The 19,410-nt window shown below is 37.3% G+C and overlaps 1 protein-coding gene across 3 annotated transcripts in view; it reads right to left on the bottom strand.

The window, feature by feature from the left end:
• LOC106877877 (transcription initiation factor TFIID subunit 1) overlaps window positions 1-19,410 on the bottom strand; it is a 93,401-nt gene that overhangs the window by 47,256 nt on the left and 26,735 nt on the right. For all 3 annotated transcript variants that reach the window (XM_014926919.2, XM_014926917.2, XM_014926918.2), the window contains 13 exons: window positions 18,459-18,527; window positions 15,451-15,567; window positions 14,534-14,707; window positions 14,227-14,400; window positions 10,992-11,182; window positions 9,933-10,047; window positions 7,135-7,276; window positions 5,294-5,424; window positions 4,553-4,633; window positions 3,926-4,195; window positions 3,725-3,809; window positions 1,608-1,704; window positions 856-979 (listed from right to left, as the gene is read on the bottom strand). In XM_014926919.2, coding sequence (XP_014782405.1) covers window positions 856-979; window positions 1,608-1,704; window positions 3,725-3,809; window positions 3,926-4,195; window positions 4,553-4,633; window positions 5,294-5,424; window positions 7,135-7,276; window positions 9,933-10,047; window positions 10,992-11,182; window positions 14,227-14,400; window positions 14,534-14,707; window positions 15,451-15,567; window positions 18,459-18,527 — 1,770 coding nt within the window. The remainder of the gene's footprint in view (window positions 1-855; window positions 980-1,607; window positions 1,705-3,724; window positions 3,810-3,925; window positions 4,196-4,552; window positions 4,634-5,293; window positions 5,425-7,134; window positions 7,277-9,932; window positions 10,048-10,991; window positions 11,183-14,226; window positions 14,401-14,533; window positions 14,708-15,450; window positions 15,568-18,458; window positions 18,528-19,410) is intronic.

The following is a 19,410-nucleotide window of genomic DNA, read 5'->3' on the forward strand; positions in this document are numbered from 1 at the left end:
CACACAAGGGGGTGCTAAAAAGTTCCTGGCTTTAAGGGTATCGCTAAAGGTCTAGTTAGAGGCCCAACCTTCCAAGTTCTTTTACAGGGCTTAGAAAAACTGAAGGACTGCTGCAATAAGTGTGTGAATGTGAGAGGGGAAAATGTAGAATAAAATTATAATTAACTGTATTTTCTTTTATTCAACGACAGATACTCTTCAGCACACCTTGCTATATATATATATATATATCCAGTAGTTCATATATCTAAAAAAGAAGCACACTCTAAAACCTTATAATAGTACATCATCACTTAATGTTCACTTTTTCATGCTTGCATGGGTCAGAAGGAATTTTTTGAGGCAGATTTTTTACAGTCACATATGAAGCCTCACCTGTTTCCAAGCAAGGTAACATGCCTTTCCACAGGAAAACAAAGAACATCATTTATATGAAATAGATTTTTTGTTTATTACCATCATGAGATGTCAGGACAAGGACAAACACATGTAGTACAGACACACATGTTTGTGTGTATGTGTGTATGTACACAAGCATACAACAGGCTTCTTTCAGATTCTGTTAACCAAATCTGCTCGCAAAGTTCTGGTAAGTCTGGGGCCATAGTAGGAGACACTTACCCAAGGTGCTACAAAGTGGAACTGAGCCCAAGACCATATGGTTGGGAAACAAACTTCTTCACCACACAGCCACATATATACACACAACTGGCTTCTGCACAGTTTCTACCTACAAAATTTCACTTACAAGACTGATGGAAATTTCCCTAAATTTCCCAATAAGTTAAATAAAAGAAATTGCGATGAATATAGTGTTTAGATCAGAAACAGCAAAAGAAGAAAACAATTGCTAACCTGTGAACTTGTTTTCTTATTAGCCAACATATTTTCAATATTTTTACCCATTTCTTCAAAATCTGAATCATCACCAGAGCTTGAATTTTCATCAGTTGATAAAATTTCCTTCGATGAGAGAACCCTAAAACATAGAAAAAACAAATAATTGTCAACAATAAAACTATTTTGCTTTCTTCCTTTCGCTCTCTCTCTCTCTCTCTCTCTCTCTGTTTTTCCCCTCTATCTTACATATATACACAGATGCATTCACATAAACATAATAATTATCTTTTGTACAATGTGTGAGCATGAGTGTGTGCGCACATGTATGTGTGAGTGTGTGTGAGTGTGTGTGTGTGTGTGTGCTTACTTTTTACTATGTACATATGTGGTTACCTAAAACTCAACTTTTAAGATGGATTTTCCAGCATCCTCTGACATATCGTGCCACTGCCACTATCACCATCACTTCCACCACCATCATTGACATATATGCATATACACAAATATATGTGCATATACATATATGCACACACACACACACACACATAAGTATATATGTATGTATATACTCAACCACAAGCACACACATTTATTTATACAATGTGTAATGGGGGAGTATACATGCAAACATGGAAAAATATGTGTAGACGAAAATGATGTGTGTGTGTGTGTGTGTGTGTGTGTGTGTGTGTGTGTGTGTGTGTGTGTGTGAATATATTGAGAGAAATGATGGCTGCAAGAAGGGGAACAACTCTAAGTGAACTCACTTGTTTTGTAAATCAAATATTCGTTGACATTCCTCTTTGTAGCGCTCTTGGTGCTCTGCCACAGAGAATCGGTTACCACGAGCAAACTTACTCCAACCTGTAATAAATTTTATCAATGAAACACTGTAAAGAAATATAACATCAAAAAGAGAACAGGAATGTCAATCTAACTGGGAGGTCATAGCTAGACTACCTTATGGATGGGGTGGTCAACTTTATACAATTCAATCATCCTGAGTTTGTTTCTGTCTTACAGCCATATTTTCCATCATGACACAGGTTACACAATGGACACAAAAGTAATGTTTCATGACTGGATGCTCTTCTTGTCACCAACCCTTATGTGTTCTTCAAGAACTGGATTTTTTATTCCACTGATCTTTGAAAGGGCAGAGCTGCAGGATGTATTGTTTACTGAGAATGTAAACATAACATCCTGTAGCTCTGCACTTTCTAAAAATGTAAACATAACATCAAAGTTTTGCTCAGTGTCAAAGATGTGTGCTGGAAATATTCTCATACACACACACACACACACACACATGGGATCTTCTTCTAAGTAGACCTTGTAAGGGGTCAAGACTTCACCAAACAACACACCCGTTAGTCACATGTAATAGAGTGGAGTGTCTTGTCCAAGAAGGTAATTTATCATTTATCTACCTAATGCCATGAAATCAGAGATAATCTATCAGCTCTTAAGAGCATCATCAGAGATGAGGAGGCCTTTATATTTTACCTGCATACATGCATGCACATGCATGCACACACACACACACACACACACACATACACATTCATGTTGTAGGAAAAATTATAATAAACACTAGTTTATGTCATTTGTTCCCTATGTACATTTCACCATTATGGTTGTTTGAAACCTTTACATCAGATGCCCCAAGTACAATTAGATGCTAAATCACAATGGACCATCAGGGGAGCACTGTACAGCATTACTTTACAATGATCAAGATCAACATAATGCTATAAAATGTTCCCCCGATGACCAGTTGTGGTTAAACATGCAAAAGCACTTGGAACATCCAACTAAGTGTTGCTTCACAACATAAAAATGTTATCTTCATGTACCATATTTAGAGCAATTTGATCTGGTAGGGACCCACACCTCTCCAAACAGCACAATTGTTAAGTTACCTTGTGACAGAATGGTATGTCCTGTCTTTTGTCTGCCATGAAACCAGAGGTAATCCACTTTCAAATAAATAGAGCCCTTTATAATTTAGTTGTTAAATAATAGCTGGAAGTGAATCACCAATTTATGCAGTGCAAGAAGAAACAGAATTATAATCTAATAAAATAAATGCACATCAATCACATAGTACTCCTGCAGCTTACAGCAATGAAGCAGAGTCAAGACTCTGCTTCTGAAGTAGCAAAACATGTACCATCTCTACCTCCTGCTCTGTTTAAAACTCACCTGATGCATCCAAACTCCCTCCTTTTCCTCACCAAATATGGTTCATTCCACTCATAACTATCACTACCAGGTCCTATACTAAACACCTTGTCTAGTCCTTTCAACACTACAGAATTGCTAATCTCTGGAATTTCCACTCTGATCAAAACCATTTTCTCCCACCCACCCACCAACTCACCCTTCACTCATCAAGATTCAAGATGTTAAGTCAAACATCAATCACATCAATCTCACAACTCTGCAACAGTTTCCAAAGGTTATGAATAACATTCTTCTTCCTTGGAATAATGAAATATAACAAGAAAAAAAAAACAATATGGGAATGGAAGAATACAACCTACCTGAACCCATCCTCCATTACTTGACATTTGTGGAAAAAATTCAATTCAGTAATGCAGCCTAGTAAAACACAGTGCTCCCTCTGCTTTCACTGACAAGCAGTACATCTGTATCTACATACGGTCATTATTTGTAGTTAGGTACACGGGTAGTTTAAGTATCTTGTTGCAGAAACACAGTGTTGCCATAGTTACAAGATATAAATAACCAAATCTTATTCAAATTAATAAACTGATGTCTACCAACCTAATCAGCTACAACACTCAGGGTCTAACATAGTACTCTATTACTAAGTTAGTATTATAGGGATTCATTTAGAAAACCTTCAGGGGATACACACCTGTACCATCTTGTCCTGTTTTAGCCTGAGCTGTTGACATGGTTCTCACAACATCAATAACTTCCCATCGAGACAATTTTTTAATCTAAAACAAGAAAATTTATAAGTGACTGATTAATTGACAAACAGATATTTTAGATTAAATATTACACACATTTATGAACAAATGACAGATCCACTATAACATATCCATTAACTTACCTCTGACTCCTGCACCCCAAATTTGCGGAGAAGCTGTTTTGCATCTTTAAGATTAAGTCTTCGTAAATCAGCATCAGTGCCTGTAACTGTACGCTTCACAGGGGTCTGACTATTCCCTTCTTCCTTTGGTTGAGGTTTATTGGGTACCTTCACATAGGAGAAACCTTCCCCGCAACCTGTCGGATCAGCAACTCCAGTTAGATCAAGAAGGCACTTGCCTTTCATAGCAGAAATAAAGGCTCTTGTTGTGTTCCAAGGTGCTGTCCGTACCTACATTAAAAAGAAACTAGATCTCATTTACAAAACTTCACATAAAGTCAAATAATAAAAATAATAATAGATTTGTCCCATAACTGCTTAATGGGTTGTTATGGGGTAATTAACTGCTGAAGACTTGGTCTTTGTATAGATAGGACAAGTCTGCCAATTAAACATATTCTAATCTCTAAACCATATCCATAACCATAGAAGAGTTAGAACTGAAATGCCATGGTTTAACAGAACACTTGTTAATCACATAGTGCTTACAACAGCAAAGTTTTTTTTGTTTCATCTCCACACAATAGTATTTGTAATAGGCTGGGATATGAATTAGTTAATATTAGCAAGCTAATTAATTTTAGTAACCTCATCATCAATCTTCATCTGTGTCTCTTCCTCATTATCATCTTCAGGGGCAAACAGAGACTTTTCACCATATCCTGCATCCTGTAAAAAAAAAGACCAACACATTAAATGAAATGTTCAAATAAGGTTACCAATTATTTAACTTTAGTATAAGGATGAGGGAGGAGCATGACTAAAGTTACCCCCCCCCCACCAGTATTTGACTAAAGTCAACCACCAGCCCCCAGTGATATTTCAGCTGAGAATATGAAAGGATAGGACTAAATACCTACAAGAGAGAGAGAGAATGTACTGCAGAGTGTAAAGTCCAACATTCTACTGAGTTTGCCATCCACCACCATAAATAAAGTTAGATTGAGAGAAAGAGGTGAAAAGACAGAAAGATTAAGATATAGTGGATGGGTGGGTGAATGGATGGATGGATGGGACAAAAGGAAAAGGGATGGAAGGAGAAAGACAAAATGGAGAGACAGAGAAAAGGAGAAGGGAGGAAGAAAGGAAGATAGAGGAGGGGAAAGAGAGAAGGGAGTGAAGGGTGGAAAGAAGGAGGAAAAGAGGAAGGACAGAAAAAAGAATTGAAGAGAGAAAAAAACAGAAAAATAGAAAGACAGAGAAAAGAGAGAGAGAGTGAGAATGAGAGGAAAGTAAAGAATTCTACTGCAAATCAAAAGAAGACTAAAACGAGCAAAAATGAAGAACAGAGCAAATAAAATAAGAGACCACTGATGGCCATTAGCTTACTTTTAATCTTTGCTCAGCAGCCAGCATGGCATAATAGCCACAACATTGTTCTGGGGACACCATTGCTCGCATCTCTTCTTCAGTGGGTAAACGAAAGTCTGGTTTCAATACCCACCAGTTTGAGTCCATTCCTGGTAAAAAGACATTTATTTCCAGTTCAGAATGCAGTTATAAAATATTACCAAAAGATAAAAAATAAAGATATGAGGTATGAAGGAAGAATGGAAATCAACAATAAAGAAAACGTGGAGGCCTGCAAGCCACTTGGCAGTCAGCCCATCAAGGTAAGCAGTATGTATTTACTTTGGCATCAGCCTTGATAACCTCCATCCATTTCTTTAGTTACCAAACACAGTAATAAAACCAAACAAAACATTCATTATCATTTAGAGTCCATTTTCCATGCTGGAACTGGTAAGCTGGAGAGCTGTACTAGGCTCCAGTTTGTTTTGGTTTGGTTTCTACAGCTAGATGCCCCTCCTAATGCCAACCACTCCATTGAGTGTCTTGGATGTCCTTTATATGTCACCAGCACAGGTGCCTTTAACGTGTCACCAGCATGGGTGCCTTTTATGTGTCACCAGCACAGATACCTTTTGCATGTCACCAGTACGTTAGAATTGAATTATTATTGTTTTCCGTATCACATGCATTTAGTGAAGAACAGCATCATTGCTTACAGAACAATCACTGGTTCATTGGTGATGGTAATGACAAAGGATACTCTGTGAAACTCAGATAGCAGAAAATCTACACAGGGTATTTTTCAAAAACACATTTTCTTGGTTTTCTCAGCAAATTTTATTTCATCAATATTAATGGTTGTAGCAATGATGTGGCTGCTGTTGATACTTGTCCTTGTTGTGGTTATTGTTGTTCAACTTTAAGTCAGCCCTTATGGAACAGATCTGATACTTCAATAGCATTCCAGCAATGAAACCATCCAATTAGTTTTTCAAGCATATCATCATCGTTATCATCATCATTTAGTGTCCATTTTCCATGCTGACATGGATTAGGTGATTTGACTGGAACTGCACCAGGCTCCAGTCTGTTTTGGCTTGGTTTCCACAGTTGGATGCACTTACAAATGCCAAACACTTCATAAGAGTGTAGTGGATGCCTTTTAAGTGTCACTAGCATGAGTGCCTTTTCCATGTCACCGGCACTGGCCACGACTGCAATTTCACTTAGTTTAATGTATCTTCTTAAGCACAGCAAATCACCAAATGTTTCGGTCACTTGTCATATCTTAAAACATGAAAATGAACGCATTCTTCAATGTGTTCATTTATTTTTGTTTTTAGATGTTAGGGTGTTATACGAGGTAGATTTAGCTGTTATTTCTAGCATGTCAAAGAGGACCATAGGCATGGCCTAACCAATGAAGTCAGAAGGTTGTGATTAATAATGAGGCAGTAATAAATAATTAATAAGGAAGTTGTTATTAGTAACAAGGTACTAATGACTAAGTAATAAAGAAATTGTAATGACGTCTTCACAACTTAACCACACATGGTGAGTTGTGTTCATCACAGATATTCAACCAGTTGAGAAATGTCCATCACTTACAGAAAAGACATGAGACCATTTCAGAGCTTAGAACACATGGAACATTGTACAGTAATGATGGTGGTGGTGGTAGTGGTAGTGAGGGTATTGTTATTAATTACTGTTGTTGTTGTTGCTTAGCATAGGTCAGTTCAGATCCAACAGACCTACAATCATTGTTCCAGCCAGACTAGACTCGTAATATCAATGACCACAGGGGAAAGATTTGACTGTTATTTCAAGTAGGTCAACAGGAAAAGAAAAGGAAAGAGTATATCTTATGTAGTTACCGGTTCTCTTGAAGTCAGCACACAGTTTCAGTCGTTTGCGTATACTGCTCTCTGAGTGAGACGGGAAGGCTTTCTTGATGTCGTCCATTTTGATACGACGAGGATTGTCTTTGCTCTTCCAAAACAGACGGTATATGAAAACCTGTCAAAGTGAACAGACAAAAACAGTTGTTATAAAAGAAAAACATAGATCCAAAAGACACTAAGTAGTTCAATGGAGTATTACAGTAGGAATGTTCTGGGCAATATTGGGGGAATTGATACACGTTATGTTGTTTTATGTAAATATATCATTATCCAGCCCCTACACTAAACCTATTATGGTAATTATACAACACCAATACAACATTCACTTCAACCACATAACATCAAATGTTTCCACTGCATTGTCAGTAAATTTTCTTTCATTCTTCTTTCTTTTCTTTTTTTTTTATTTGTTTATTTGTTTCAGTCATTTGACTGCAGCCATGCTGGAGCACTGCCTTTAGTCGAACAAATCAACCCCAAGACTTATTCTTTGTAAGCCTGGTACTTATCCTATTGGACTCTTTTGTCGATCCACTAAGTTACAGGGACATGAACACACCAACACCAGTTGTCAAACGATAGTGGGGGAGACAAACAAAGACGCACAAACATATACACACACACATACATACATACATATATATATATATATATATATATATATATACAATGAGCTTCTTTCAGTTTTTGTCAACCAAATCCATACATAAGGCTTTGGTTGGCCCGTGGCTATAGTAGAAGACACTTGACCAAGGTGCCACGCAGTGAAACTGAACCCAGAACCATGTGGTTGGTATGCAAGCTACTTCATATAATAATTTTTTTTACCACATTGAATATATTGATCACCAGCAGTTGGAGGCTGTACTCTGCATGTGCGTGCATGCGTGCGTGTGTGTGAGCTTAGATATCGTCATTATCATATCATCATCTGCTAACGTCCAGGGTACGTCAAGGGCAAGGCCTGCAAGGTCTGCCACAGCAACGTCAATGAGCTGAGGTCCTCTGTCAACTGCAGGTAAGCATAATGCATGAAGTGGAAATGCAAGGAAGGGAAAAGATGAAGAGATATAGTTTGGTTTGTTGTGTAGGGTGTGTGAGAAGTTTTCTAGTTAAGTGTGAGTGGGTAGGGCACACAGCAGTTTTAGAACTCAGTTTCGCTGATGTGGGTGGGTCTTCTCAAGAACCTCATATTGCCAGACATCTTGGTCCGTTGTTGTTTCCTCTGTGAGGCCCAACATCCTGAGACCAGTCCTTATTACTTCATCCCACACCTTCCTGGGTTTCCCTTTTCGGCAGATACTATCCACTTTCAGTGACAGGAACTTCTTTATGCAGCTGTCCTCATTCATACACATCACATGTCCAAACCAATGTAGTCTTCTCTCTTGCATGTTATATTTGATTCCTCTTATGCCCAACTTTTTTCTAAATACATTTGTACTTTGTTGTACATGTGCACTGAAGTTGCACGTTCAACAGATCACACTGCCATCATTTCTCTTCAGTCTACACATGTCTTCTTCATTCAGAACCCATGTCTCACTACCATGGAGTATAGCCATTCACACACAAGTATTATACAGTCTACCTTTCACTCTGAGAGAGAGTGCTTTTGTTACCAACAGAGGTAATAGTTCTCTGAACTTCCTCCACTCTGTTCTTATTCTAGAAACAATACTTTCAGAGCATCCTCCACCATTGCTAATTTGGTTACCTAGGTAACAGAAACTATCTACAACCTCAAGAGAGCCTGTTGGACATTGTGTGTATAAAATGAAATTAAATCCAGGTTTAGTCACAGATTGATCAAGTTAGTCAATTTTTAACATTGTCATGACAACATAGTGCCTCCATACATTCCAATGAAAAATTGAAAGAAAGAGACAATTCCGTTCTCTCTTTGGAAGAGAAATTAATTTTTGACAGTGGTGAGAAAACATCTGTTTTATTATCACAATTGAAAAGATATTCCAAGGTGTTACATGGCACAAGTCAATAATTTCTCTATATTTTTTCAACTTTCTGACTGTGTAAGGACTTCACATGGCTCTGCTGATGATTTGAAACTGAATCCACTCAATCATTGCTAAACAAGAAATTCTCAAATCTCTTTGTCTTTGCATCTTCATACTGGATGATGTATAGTAAACACTTGACTTGTAACCCTTTCTATGTCATTGAGAGGTCAGTCTTTTGTTTTAGATGCGACCTGCTTTTGGCTGTCCACTATACAATGGGAAAATCCACTTTGTGTCACCTATTCGACTTTCTATTAGTTTTCGAAGAGCATTTCCACAGCCTCTACCTGTAATCAACTGTTTTGCTTATTTCTGACCTTTTTTACTAATTTCTGACTGTTTTTGGCTACTTTATTTATTTATTAATCTTTTTTTTCTAATTTTTCTTACTTTCATTTACGAGATGGATTGTCCAAGATTCGAAATGGTAATGTATGTATATCCCTTTTGATACCAACCCACCCTAGACAAACCCTGGATACATGATGCAATTTCCCTGTTTTAAAGAAATCTAAATCAAAACCTTTCATCAACATTGTTTTAATTTATGTTCCAAATGCAAAATATTTCCAGAGAAAAACAATAACAAAAGGACAAACACACACATAGTTATATTTGCTGGTACTTATTTTGTTGGCCTTGGAAGGATGAAAGGCAACATTAACCTTGGCAGGATTTGAACTTAGAACATAAAAAAACATAGCCAAATGCCATCCAGCCACCCGCAATATGCAAACATTTCAAGTGTACCTGCAGAAAGTCCCGGATGAAGTTATTGGCTCTTTTGGAGTTTGGGCCTGGTACTTCATAGAGTGCACATTCTTGACCAATGATATAGATACAGGTTATTTCACGGATGTAATAACTGAAAAGATCATAAGATAATAATAATAACAACAACAACATGAGGGTAGAGCATGCTAAAAAAAACTGCCTTTTTGGGGACAGCAACAATTTAAAGATTGGTATTAAGTATCTTCCACAATGCTTAACATCAAGGTACCAAGTCTTATAATTTGTGGAAAGAGACCCTGTGAGACCTTTGACAACAGGTTGCTGTCCAATCTCAAAGAATTAACAGGAGCAACTAAGATAGAGAGTTCTGAGAAGTAAAATATAATAATAATTCTTTCTACTATAGGCACAAGGCCTGAAATTTAAGGGAGGGGGATAGACAATTACATCAACTCCAGTACACAACTGATACTTATTTTATCGACCCTAAAGGGATGAGAGGCAAAGTCAACCTTGGCGGAATTTAAACTCAGAATGTGAAGACAGACGAAATACCTCCAAACATTTCGCCCAACATACTAACAATTTGGCCAGCTTGCCGCCCTAAATATAATAATAATAATGATAATAATAATAATGATAATAATAATAATGATAATAATAATAATGATAACCTTCATTGGCTACAAGGGTCTAACATGTAAGAGATTATCCATCAAAAACATCAACAAAACTTATAATTCAATAATCCAGTAATTATCTATTTGTCTATTTCCTCAACAATTTAACAAACACAACATTTCAAAATAATCAAACTCTATCAAAATTTAGATTGCGAATGTGAAAATTATTTCTGAAATGCAATAAAAGTAAAAAATATGAGGTATGTTAACACTCTTCATTAGATAGTGACGGTCACTACCTAAAATGTTAAGATATTTCCTCTCCTTGCAACAAAAACTCATAACACCATCATATTTTAACTTCTTCTAGTATTAACACTTGGTGCTGCACACCAAAACAAGTTTCTTCAGGTTTTCTAGTGATTTTATTTGATATTCAAACTATACTTACTGCTGCCTGGTTCGTATAATTAAAAAGTCAGTCTCGGGCATACAATGTTCATAAATAGGAGCTCGGAATAAATTATTTTCGAAGGCTTGAAGGCACAGACCGGGAGCCAAACTGCCCAAGAATGGAGATGTGTGAGCATATGCCAGTTCCCCATAAATATACTGTGGTGGATTAGAGTCTTTCCCTGGTTTCTGTGAATGAGGAAGAAAAAAATTGTTTACAAGACAGAAATCAACAAAATTAAAAAAATAAGGTTAGATAAATACAAATCCTTTTGAAAATGAACAACAGAATTATAAAATAAATGAAATTTATTTTCATATAAAGAAATAAAACTTATTGTAGTATATTATTTTCAGCAATAATAATAATAATAATAACAATAATAATAATACTGAGATTAGAAAACTGAAATAATGAAATTCCAAAATAAATATCACTTTCCATAGTGGGTGTTTTTCTGTTATGAAAGGTAACATTTGACAAAAATCTCTCCTCTCTCTCTCTCTCTTTCTCTCTCTCTGCACATGCACCTTAGCCAGGGCACATAATTCTCTATAGGTAAGTCTACTTCATTGAAGTACAGTTCTTCAGCATAATTTTAATGTCCATTCTCCCATGCTTGCATGGAAATTAATTGGACAGAATTCACTGAGGCAGATTTTTCTATGGCCAGATGCCCTTCCTGTCATTAAGCTTCGCCTGTTTTCAAGTAAGATAATATTTTCCCATAGCTAGATGTTTCTCCATTGAAGATTGGAAACAAATGACACCATTTGTATGATGGTGGTACTTGCTTACAACTATCACATGATGTCAAGACAAAAACACACATATATATACATACACACGTGTGCATGTGTGTGTGTGTGTGTGTGTGTGTGTGTGTGTGTGTGTGTGTCTGTATCATTATTATCATCATCGTCGTCATTTAACGTGCTGGCATGGATTGGAGGGTTTGATTGGGTGCTGGCAAGCCAGAAGGCTGTACCAGGCTCCAATCCGATCTGGCAAAGTTTCTACAGCTGGACACCCTTCCTAACAACAACCACTCCAAGAGTGTAGTGGGTGCTTTTTACATGCCACCAGCACGAGGGCGAGTCAGGCAGTACTGGCATCGACCATGCTTGAATGGTGCTTTTTATGTGCCACCGGTACAGGAGCCAGTCAGGCAGCACTGGCAATGATCATGCTTGAATGGTGCTTTTAATGTGCCACTGGTACAGGTGCCAATCAAGCAGTACTGTCATCGGCCATGACAATGATTTCATTTGCCTCAACAGGTCTTCACAAACACAGTTTATTACCCAATGGTTGAAGGGTATTCTTAAATGGGCTGGTTATGCTGCACTGGCATAGGCCATGGTTACGGTCTCACTTGGCTTGCCGGGTCTTCTCAAGCACAGCATGTCACTTGTCATTGCTTCGGTGAGGCCCAATGTTCAAAGATCGTGCTTCACCACCTCATCCCAGGTCTTCCTGGGTCTACCTCTTCAACAGGTTCCCTCTATTGAGAGAGTGTGACACTTTTTCACACAGCTGTGCTTATCTATTCACAACACATGACCATACCAGCACAGTCATCTCTCTTGCACACCACATCTGATGCTTCTTAAATCCAACTTTTCTCTCAGGATACTTACACTCTGTCGTGTATGCACACTGACATTACACATCCAGCGGAGCATACTGGCTTCATTCCTTGCAAGCTTATGCATGTCCTCAGCAGTCACGACCCATGTTTCACTGCCATGTAGCATGGCTGTTCACACAAATGCATCATAAAATGTACCTTTTACTCTGAGCGAGAGGCCCTTTGTCACCAGCAGCAGTAGGAGCTCTCTGAACTCTCTGCTATATATATATATATATATATACATATATATATACACACACACACACACACATATACACACACACATACATACAACTGGTTTCTTTCAGTTTTCATCTACCACAAGACATTAGTCAACTTCAGGTTTTACTAGAATTAGAAGGAGCTATGCAGTGGGACTGAACCTTTAACCATATGGTCGGGAAGCAAAGTTCTTAACCATACAGCCATCCCATGAGAAGCTGTGCCTTGTTCATAGTCACTGCAAAATAATTGAATGATGGGATGAAGTGTGAGTGAAGTCACCAGAAGGCAAGTCAATAAAATATTGAGATTCTGGTCAAACTGTCAAGCTCACACGTTGTCATTGCTGCTGTGCTGTGTATGTAGATAACCAAGACAAATAAACTTCCAATGGTTCATTAAACAACCCATCCGTAAACTGATACAAAACAAAGTTCAGTTAGGCAGAAATAACTGTATAACTAACAAGTACTTCATTAACTTTCATTAACTGGCTTTAACCCTTTAAGAGCTATACTTTTTAAGAAAAACACTGTATTAAGTTTCAATTAACCTTTAAAATAATTTATAATTTCAAGGGATTTAGTAAAATGCCTAAATTTAGCCAGTGTTTGGAACAGTTTCAAATAAAATTATATGATGGAATGCTTTAATTTAAATATGAATATTTTTAAACAAAGGTTTTAGTATAAGAACCAGAGATTAGTCTCAGGTGGGTCAGGATTAAAAGAGTTAACCCTTCTGACAAGTGAAACTTGCAATAGATCTTTCAACCACAGAACAGAAAGTACAATTAATAGCGATGAAAGACAGAGGGCAAATAAACTGAGGTGACTGGATATTAAAAGCAACAACTGATGTTCCACCAGACAAATGATTGTACTGGTATGGACATGTAATGCATATAAACAACAATGTACTGACAGTAGAAGGATGTGTGTTAGAAGAAAACCAAGAAACACAAAAGAAGTGGTGGCGGCAGATCTAAGGATGTTGGGTCTAGTGGACAAGATGACACAGACTGGAATGGAATGGTTGGTTGTGTACCGAAGAGTGTCCAATAGGACACTCTTCCAGTATAAGACAGATGTTAAAATGTTGATAATTATAATGATTACGATGACAATGATGAGATGTTGATAAACCTAGTAGATACCTGATAGACCCTTTAGAAATACCTTATAAATACCTATTAGAGTGGGTCTCTACTTTAAATAACTAACCTTAAAATAGAAAACTACCGCAAAATGTTTGTACAATACAAAACTATAAAATATGTCAAGTGAAGTGTCGAAGTCAAAGAATGGAAATAGTCGGAACTCAATTCCTCTTTACATTGCTCACTAGAAACCAAATGGTGTGAATTATAAAGTATACCCTTTTATAATAATTCTTGACTTTGGTGGCCATTCCAACTTGCATCATCAAAGGTGGAAATTCTTCAGAGTATTCAGTCATGATAAGTTCTCCATCCATGCCAGAAAGATCCTGCATTGTACGCATGAAGAAAATTTCCCCACCACCATAAGCTTGCCGTTCCACTTCTCTCATCTGAAACAAGAAACAAAATTGAAAAAATTCACTCAGAAAATATTGTTGTTGTTTTCAGATGCCTTATTTGAATTGTTACAAAAATCATTGCTTGAATAGAATATCAGAACCGAAAGTAAAAATATCATCTTACCTTTGCTTTCCGCTTTATTTGTTTTAACAAAGGCAAAACCGAATGTGGCCCATGTGTGGCCAATGCTCCATAGGAATAACGTTTGATTTGTGGACGATGGAAACTGCGTAGTTTTGAAGGCCCCATATGAGTTGGGAACAGGGGCTGCCTTAATTCCAAAGCTGGGGTAGAGTGCTACAGAAAAAAAAATAATAAATAAATACACACACACACACATTTGAATTTCCAAACAAGAAAAAGAGTTCTCAATACACAAAGTAGAGTTTATTTATTGGAAGCTAAAAATGTCAGTCACTACCCTAAGTGTCGTACTTCTGCTTTACACAGTGAAATATATATATTCATGCATTCATTTCATATCAATTTTTCAATCTAGTGTGCATTAGACAAATATGTCATTGAGGCAATGTTCCACAGCCAGATGTCCAACCTGCCACTAAAACTTACCTGTTTTTCTAGTAAGGGATCTTTTATTTCACATGTCTTCAAAGTTATGAAGTGAACTAACAAATAACAAGACACAGCTCCTGACTTTCATACAGAACAAAATTAAGCATACATGCACGCATGCACACACACACACACACGCGCGCGCACACATATTTACAATGTCTTCTTTCAGTTTTTGTCTACCAAATTCAATCACAAGGCTTTGGTCAGCCCAGCACTGACTAGAGCACTATCCCCAGGTGCCACACAGTGAGACTAAACCTGAAACCACATGGTTGGGAATCAGACTTCTTAATCACACAGCCATTCCTTTGTCTTTACACACACATACTCTATAAGAATGAAGTCCCATATCACAAAGAAAACTATGAATGAAATACTAATGTGACAAAATGCAAATAAGAAAGAAAAGAGGAAAGAAAGAAATCAAGTAAGAAGAGAGGAAAGTGTTGGTATTTGATACTTACCTGGATTAGACTTCCTCCCATGTTAGTCCGGAGAGCATTATCCATCGTAAGCTTTGGATTGTAAAACTCATCATTTGATAAATTGAAAGGATCTTTCCTTTGTGTAGTGGTTGGAATCTAAAATTAAACATGAATATCGTCATTATCATTACCATTAATGAATGGGACTTGTAGAAGAGGGGGAACCAAGGATAGATACAGGCTGAAATGGTGAGGGCTGATCTCAAGATGTTGAACCTCACAGAGAAGACAAAAGACTGAGACAATTGGTGATTCGCTGTGCTCAAGACCTTCTCTGCCAGTGAAAATGAGGTCCTAAAAGCATTGTGTTTATTCCTGTCTATGCTAGGCCCTAAACCCAATTTGCCCATGTTAAGCACCACTACCATATCACATCTTCCTATGGCTCATCCTCTATCATTCTTCTAACTACAGTATTTACTCAGTTGCTGCAATTATCTAAGAGCAGAAACAGCACATACTTCTTCCCACCTTGGCACTACTAGGTACCTTATTCTATCATCCCTGTTCATATTATTTTCCAGTCACTTCGTTTCTGTGTCTTCAGTAATCTCTTGCTCCCCTCTGAACTACATCTTAGATCTGCCATTTCCCATCTGCTATCATTCTCAATAGCCTCTCTTTTTAACTATCAATGCCCAACCCTAACCTTTGTCATTCCAGTCAATACAGCCAACCTCATGTACCTCTGACCCTATCTCTGCAACATGTCATCACCCTCATGCCCACCTCCATAGTCACTCCCAGCACATCATCTCCCTACTTTCTGATCTATCTAGATATATGATACTACTGCCCTCCACTCCTCCTGTGCTGTTGCTTGTCACCTCCCATTCCATACTGATATTTACCATTGACCACACCTTCACTCTGTTACATCACTCCCTATATTCATTCACTTCTAACCCAATTTCTATCCATCTGTTCACTCCTTCCCACACTCTTATGAAATTATCCACCCATTCTTTCCCTCCTGATCCACAATCTATATTTCACCTTATACACATCTTCTTATACTTCATGAGTCACTCTGGTATCCTGTCACCTCCATTTTTATCTCCTTCCAGTTACTTTTGGTCACAATTGCATACTGAGGGGTAGCCATGAATTTTATAGCTTGTCCCTCTACTATGCTTTAGCCTTCAAAACCTGGCACAAAGCCATCTCTTGTTCTCTTGAATACAATCCCACACAGTTGAGAGGGCTTTTCCTTTTCCTTCTTTACTTTGTCTTGCAAGTTACTTAGTGTCCTCACTAGTGCTGGTGCCACACATAAAAAAAGCATCCAGTACACATTGTAAAGTGGTTGGCATTAGGAAGGGCATAGAAACCATACCAAAGCTGATATCTGGATCAGACACAGCTCTATGGATGACTGGACCCTGTCAAACCATTCAACCCATACCAGCATGGAAAATGGATGTTAAATGATGATGATGATAATGATGATGATGATGATAATGATGATGATGATTCCTGTTTAGGACAGACCTGGCTATCAGCTGACTCCATCATGAAGATTGCTCTGCTGCCTTGCTTTGGTCAGAAAGGGAAGGCAGTTTACCTTTCTCTCGTGGCTATGGCAAAAGTGGTTGTGAGGTGGACAAGATTGAAAGGACTGGAGACAGACTCTTTCCTCTTCAACCAAGCTCTGATCAACTTTTTAAAATTCCATTTGAAAAGGAAGGTATGAGTTGAGAGGGATGTGCTGCTTCCTACCAGTAAATTGTTGTAAGAGGGATGAATGTGACAAGGATGGCCCAAGCGAATGAACCTACACGTAGGCTGAAGAGTACAGAGAAGAGAAAAGCACTTGTCATGGAACTCCTTGTCAGTAGGGCGGCTTGGGATCTCTGAGGTACTTTGGTTGCCCCTGAGTGCTGTTTCCTTCCGTCGGGGAATTTGTTTGTTAGAATTTTTTTAATTGTTATTGTTTTTTACTGTGTACATATTCCTATGTAAATCCCCTGTCCTTTGTCTTTGTACATCCTAAATATATTTGTAGCTCTTGTGATCTTTTTTTTCTTTTCTATGTTAAACCTGTTTACATGCAAAACACTCACAATACACACACACACACATATACACACACACATTCAATGTTTTGTCCTGTGCCATCAGTAGTTTTATTTATATTGCATGCTTTCACTACACTACCGAGCATAGCTTTGTCTGCCTTGGATATGTACTGTGGTGCGATCTGGTGTTGTTATTTTTACTACATTGAAAGTGCTCTGTGTTAGTTGTGTGATACCTAGCAGCACTATTCTCAATATGTTAGGGTTTGGTTATATATTTGTCAGCGTGTTTTATGATCATACTTATTAAAACAACTCTTATTAAAGGATTCTTTCTGTTTTCAGACCCCATGTTCAGGTTACTTCTATTTGTAGATCTTTATATCTCAATCATCATCATCATCACCATCACCATCACCATCATCATCATCATCATCATTATTATTATTATTATTATTATCATCATTAATATTACAGTGTAGCAATTATTAGTAATTTATTCTGAAGACAGACAGAGAGATAGATATAGACATTCATATACATATTAGGGTACACTAATACTAATTATAGCCACCAGATGTCACTGGTGATTACAGTCAGGTTAACAAAGCAATATTTTATGTAACATTCATTATATTTTCAAAAGGTAAGAATTGTACACAAATGTATTGCTTGATTAACAACAAAATGCTAGATTTGGGGAAAAAAAAAAGGTATCTATGAGGTCACTCAACCTACAAGAAACAGCAACCAAATCTTCCTTAAATCCCACCATACTGTCTAAAAGGAAGGACACATTAAACGATGCAGTCCTACAAACATATCTGAAGAAACAGGAGAGTCAAAGCTAGAATATCTTTAATCCTAGACTTATTCTATCAGAGCTGATCTAGGGCTATAGAACAACAACAGACATATTAACAATGACAATAACAATATTATTTTAATGATACAAATGTGATAGCATACCTCTTTTTCTTCCTCCTCTTCCTTAATAATTCCAGCCTTACCAAGCAAGATTTTGGATTTTTTAATTTCCTGTAAAATTAATTGAATATTCAACTTAGAAACAATAAATGATAATAATATCATTTGGTTTTAAATTCTTATACATATATATATATATATATATATATATTCTTTTATTCTTTAACTTGTTTCAGTCATTTCACTGTGGCCATGCTGGAGCACCACCTTTAGTCGAGCAAATCGACCCAAGGACTTATTCTTTGTAAGCATAGTACTTATTCTATTGGACTATGTTGCCGAACTGCTAAGTTATGGAGACATAAACACATCAGCATCGGTTGTCAAGCGATGTTGGGGGGACAAACACATACACACAAACATATACACACACATACATATGTATATATACATATATACGATGGGCTTCTTTCAGTTTCCATCTACCAAATCCACTCACAAGGCTTTGGTCGACCTGAAGTTATAATAGAAGGCACTTGCCCAAGGTGCCACGGAACCATGTGGTTGGTAAGCAAGCTACTTACCACACAGCCATACCTTACATACATTTATAATAAGTGGTTAATCATAAAAAAGATATCACAAAATATTTGGACATAGAACTATGAAATATTGCCAAAGTAGGTCATAGTAGTATTATAATGGAATATTCTACCATCCCAATTGTTATATGGACTGTTAGATATGTAATTCGTCTGACGTTCCGTGTGTCATGTGGTTCGTCTGAGTTCATTGTTTCATTGTTGTTGTCTTGTGGGACTGTCGTAGTAAAATGTCATTGATATATATATAGCGGACATGACTTTTGTTTATTCATAACGAACATTGGGTGAGTGCGTTCTTTGTATGTAATTGAACAATAAATGTAATAATTAAATTGTATAACTCGTTATGTTATCTCTGCGAGTCAGTCCGAGGGAAACATAACACCAAT

The sequence above is a fragment of the Octopus bimaculoides genome, chromosome 13, assembly GCF_001194135.2.
Source record: "Octopus bimaculoides isolate UCB-OBI-ISO-001 chromosome 13, ASM119413v2, whole genome shotgun sequence".
Lineage (NCBI taxonomy): Eukaryota > Metazoa > Mollusca > Cephalopoda > Octopoda > Octopodidae > Octopus > Octopus bimaculoides.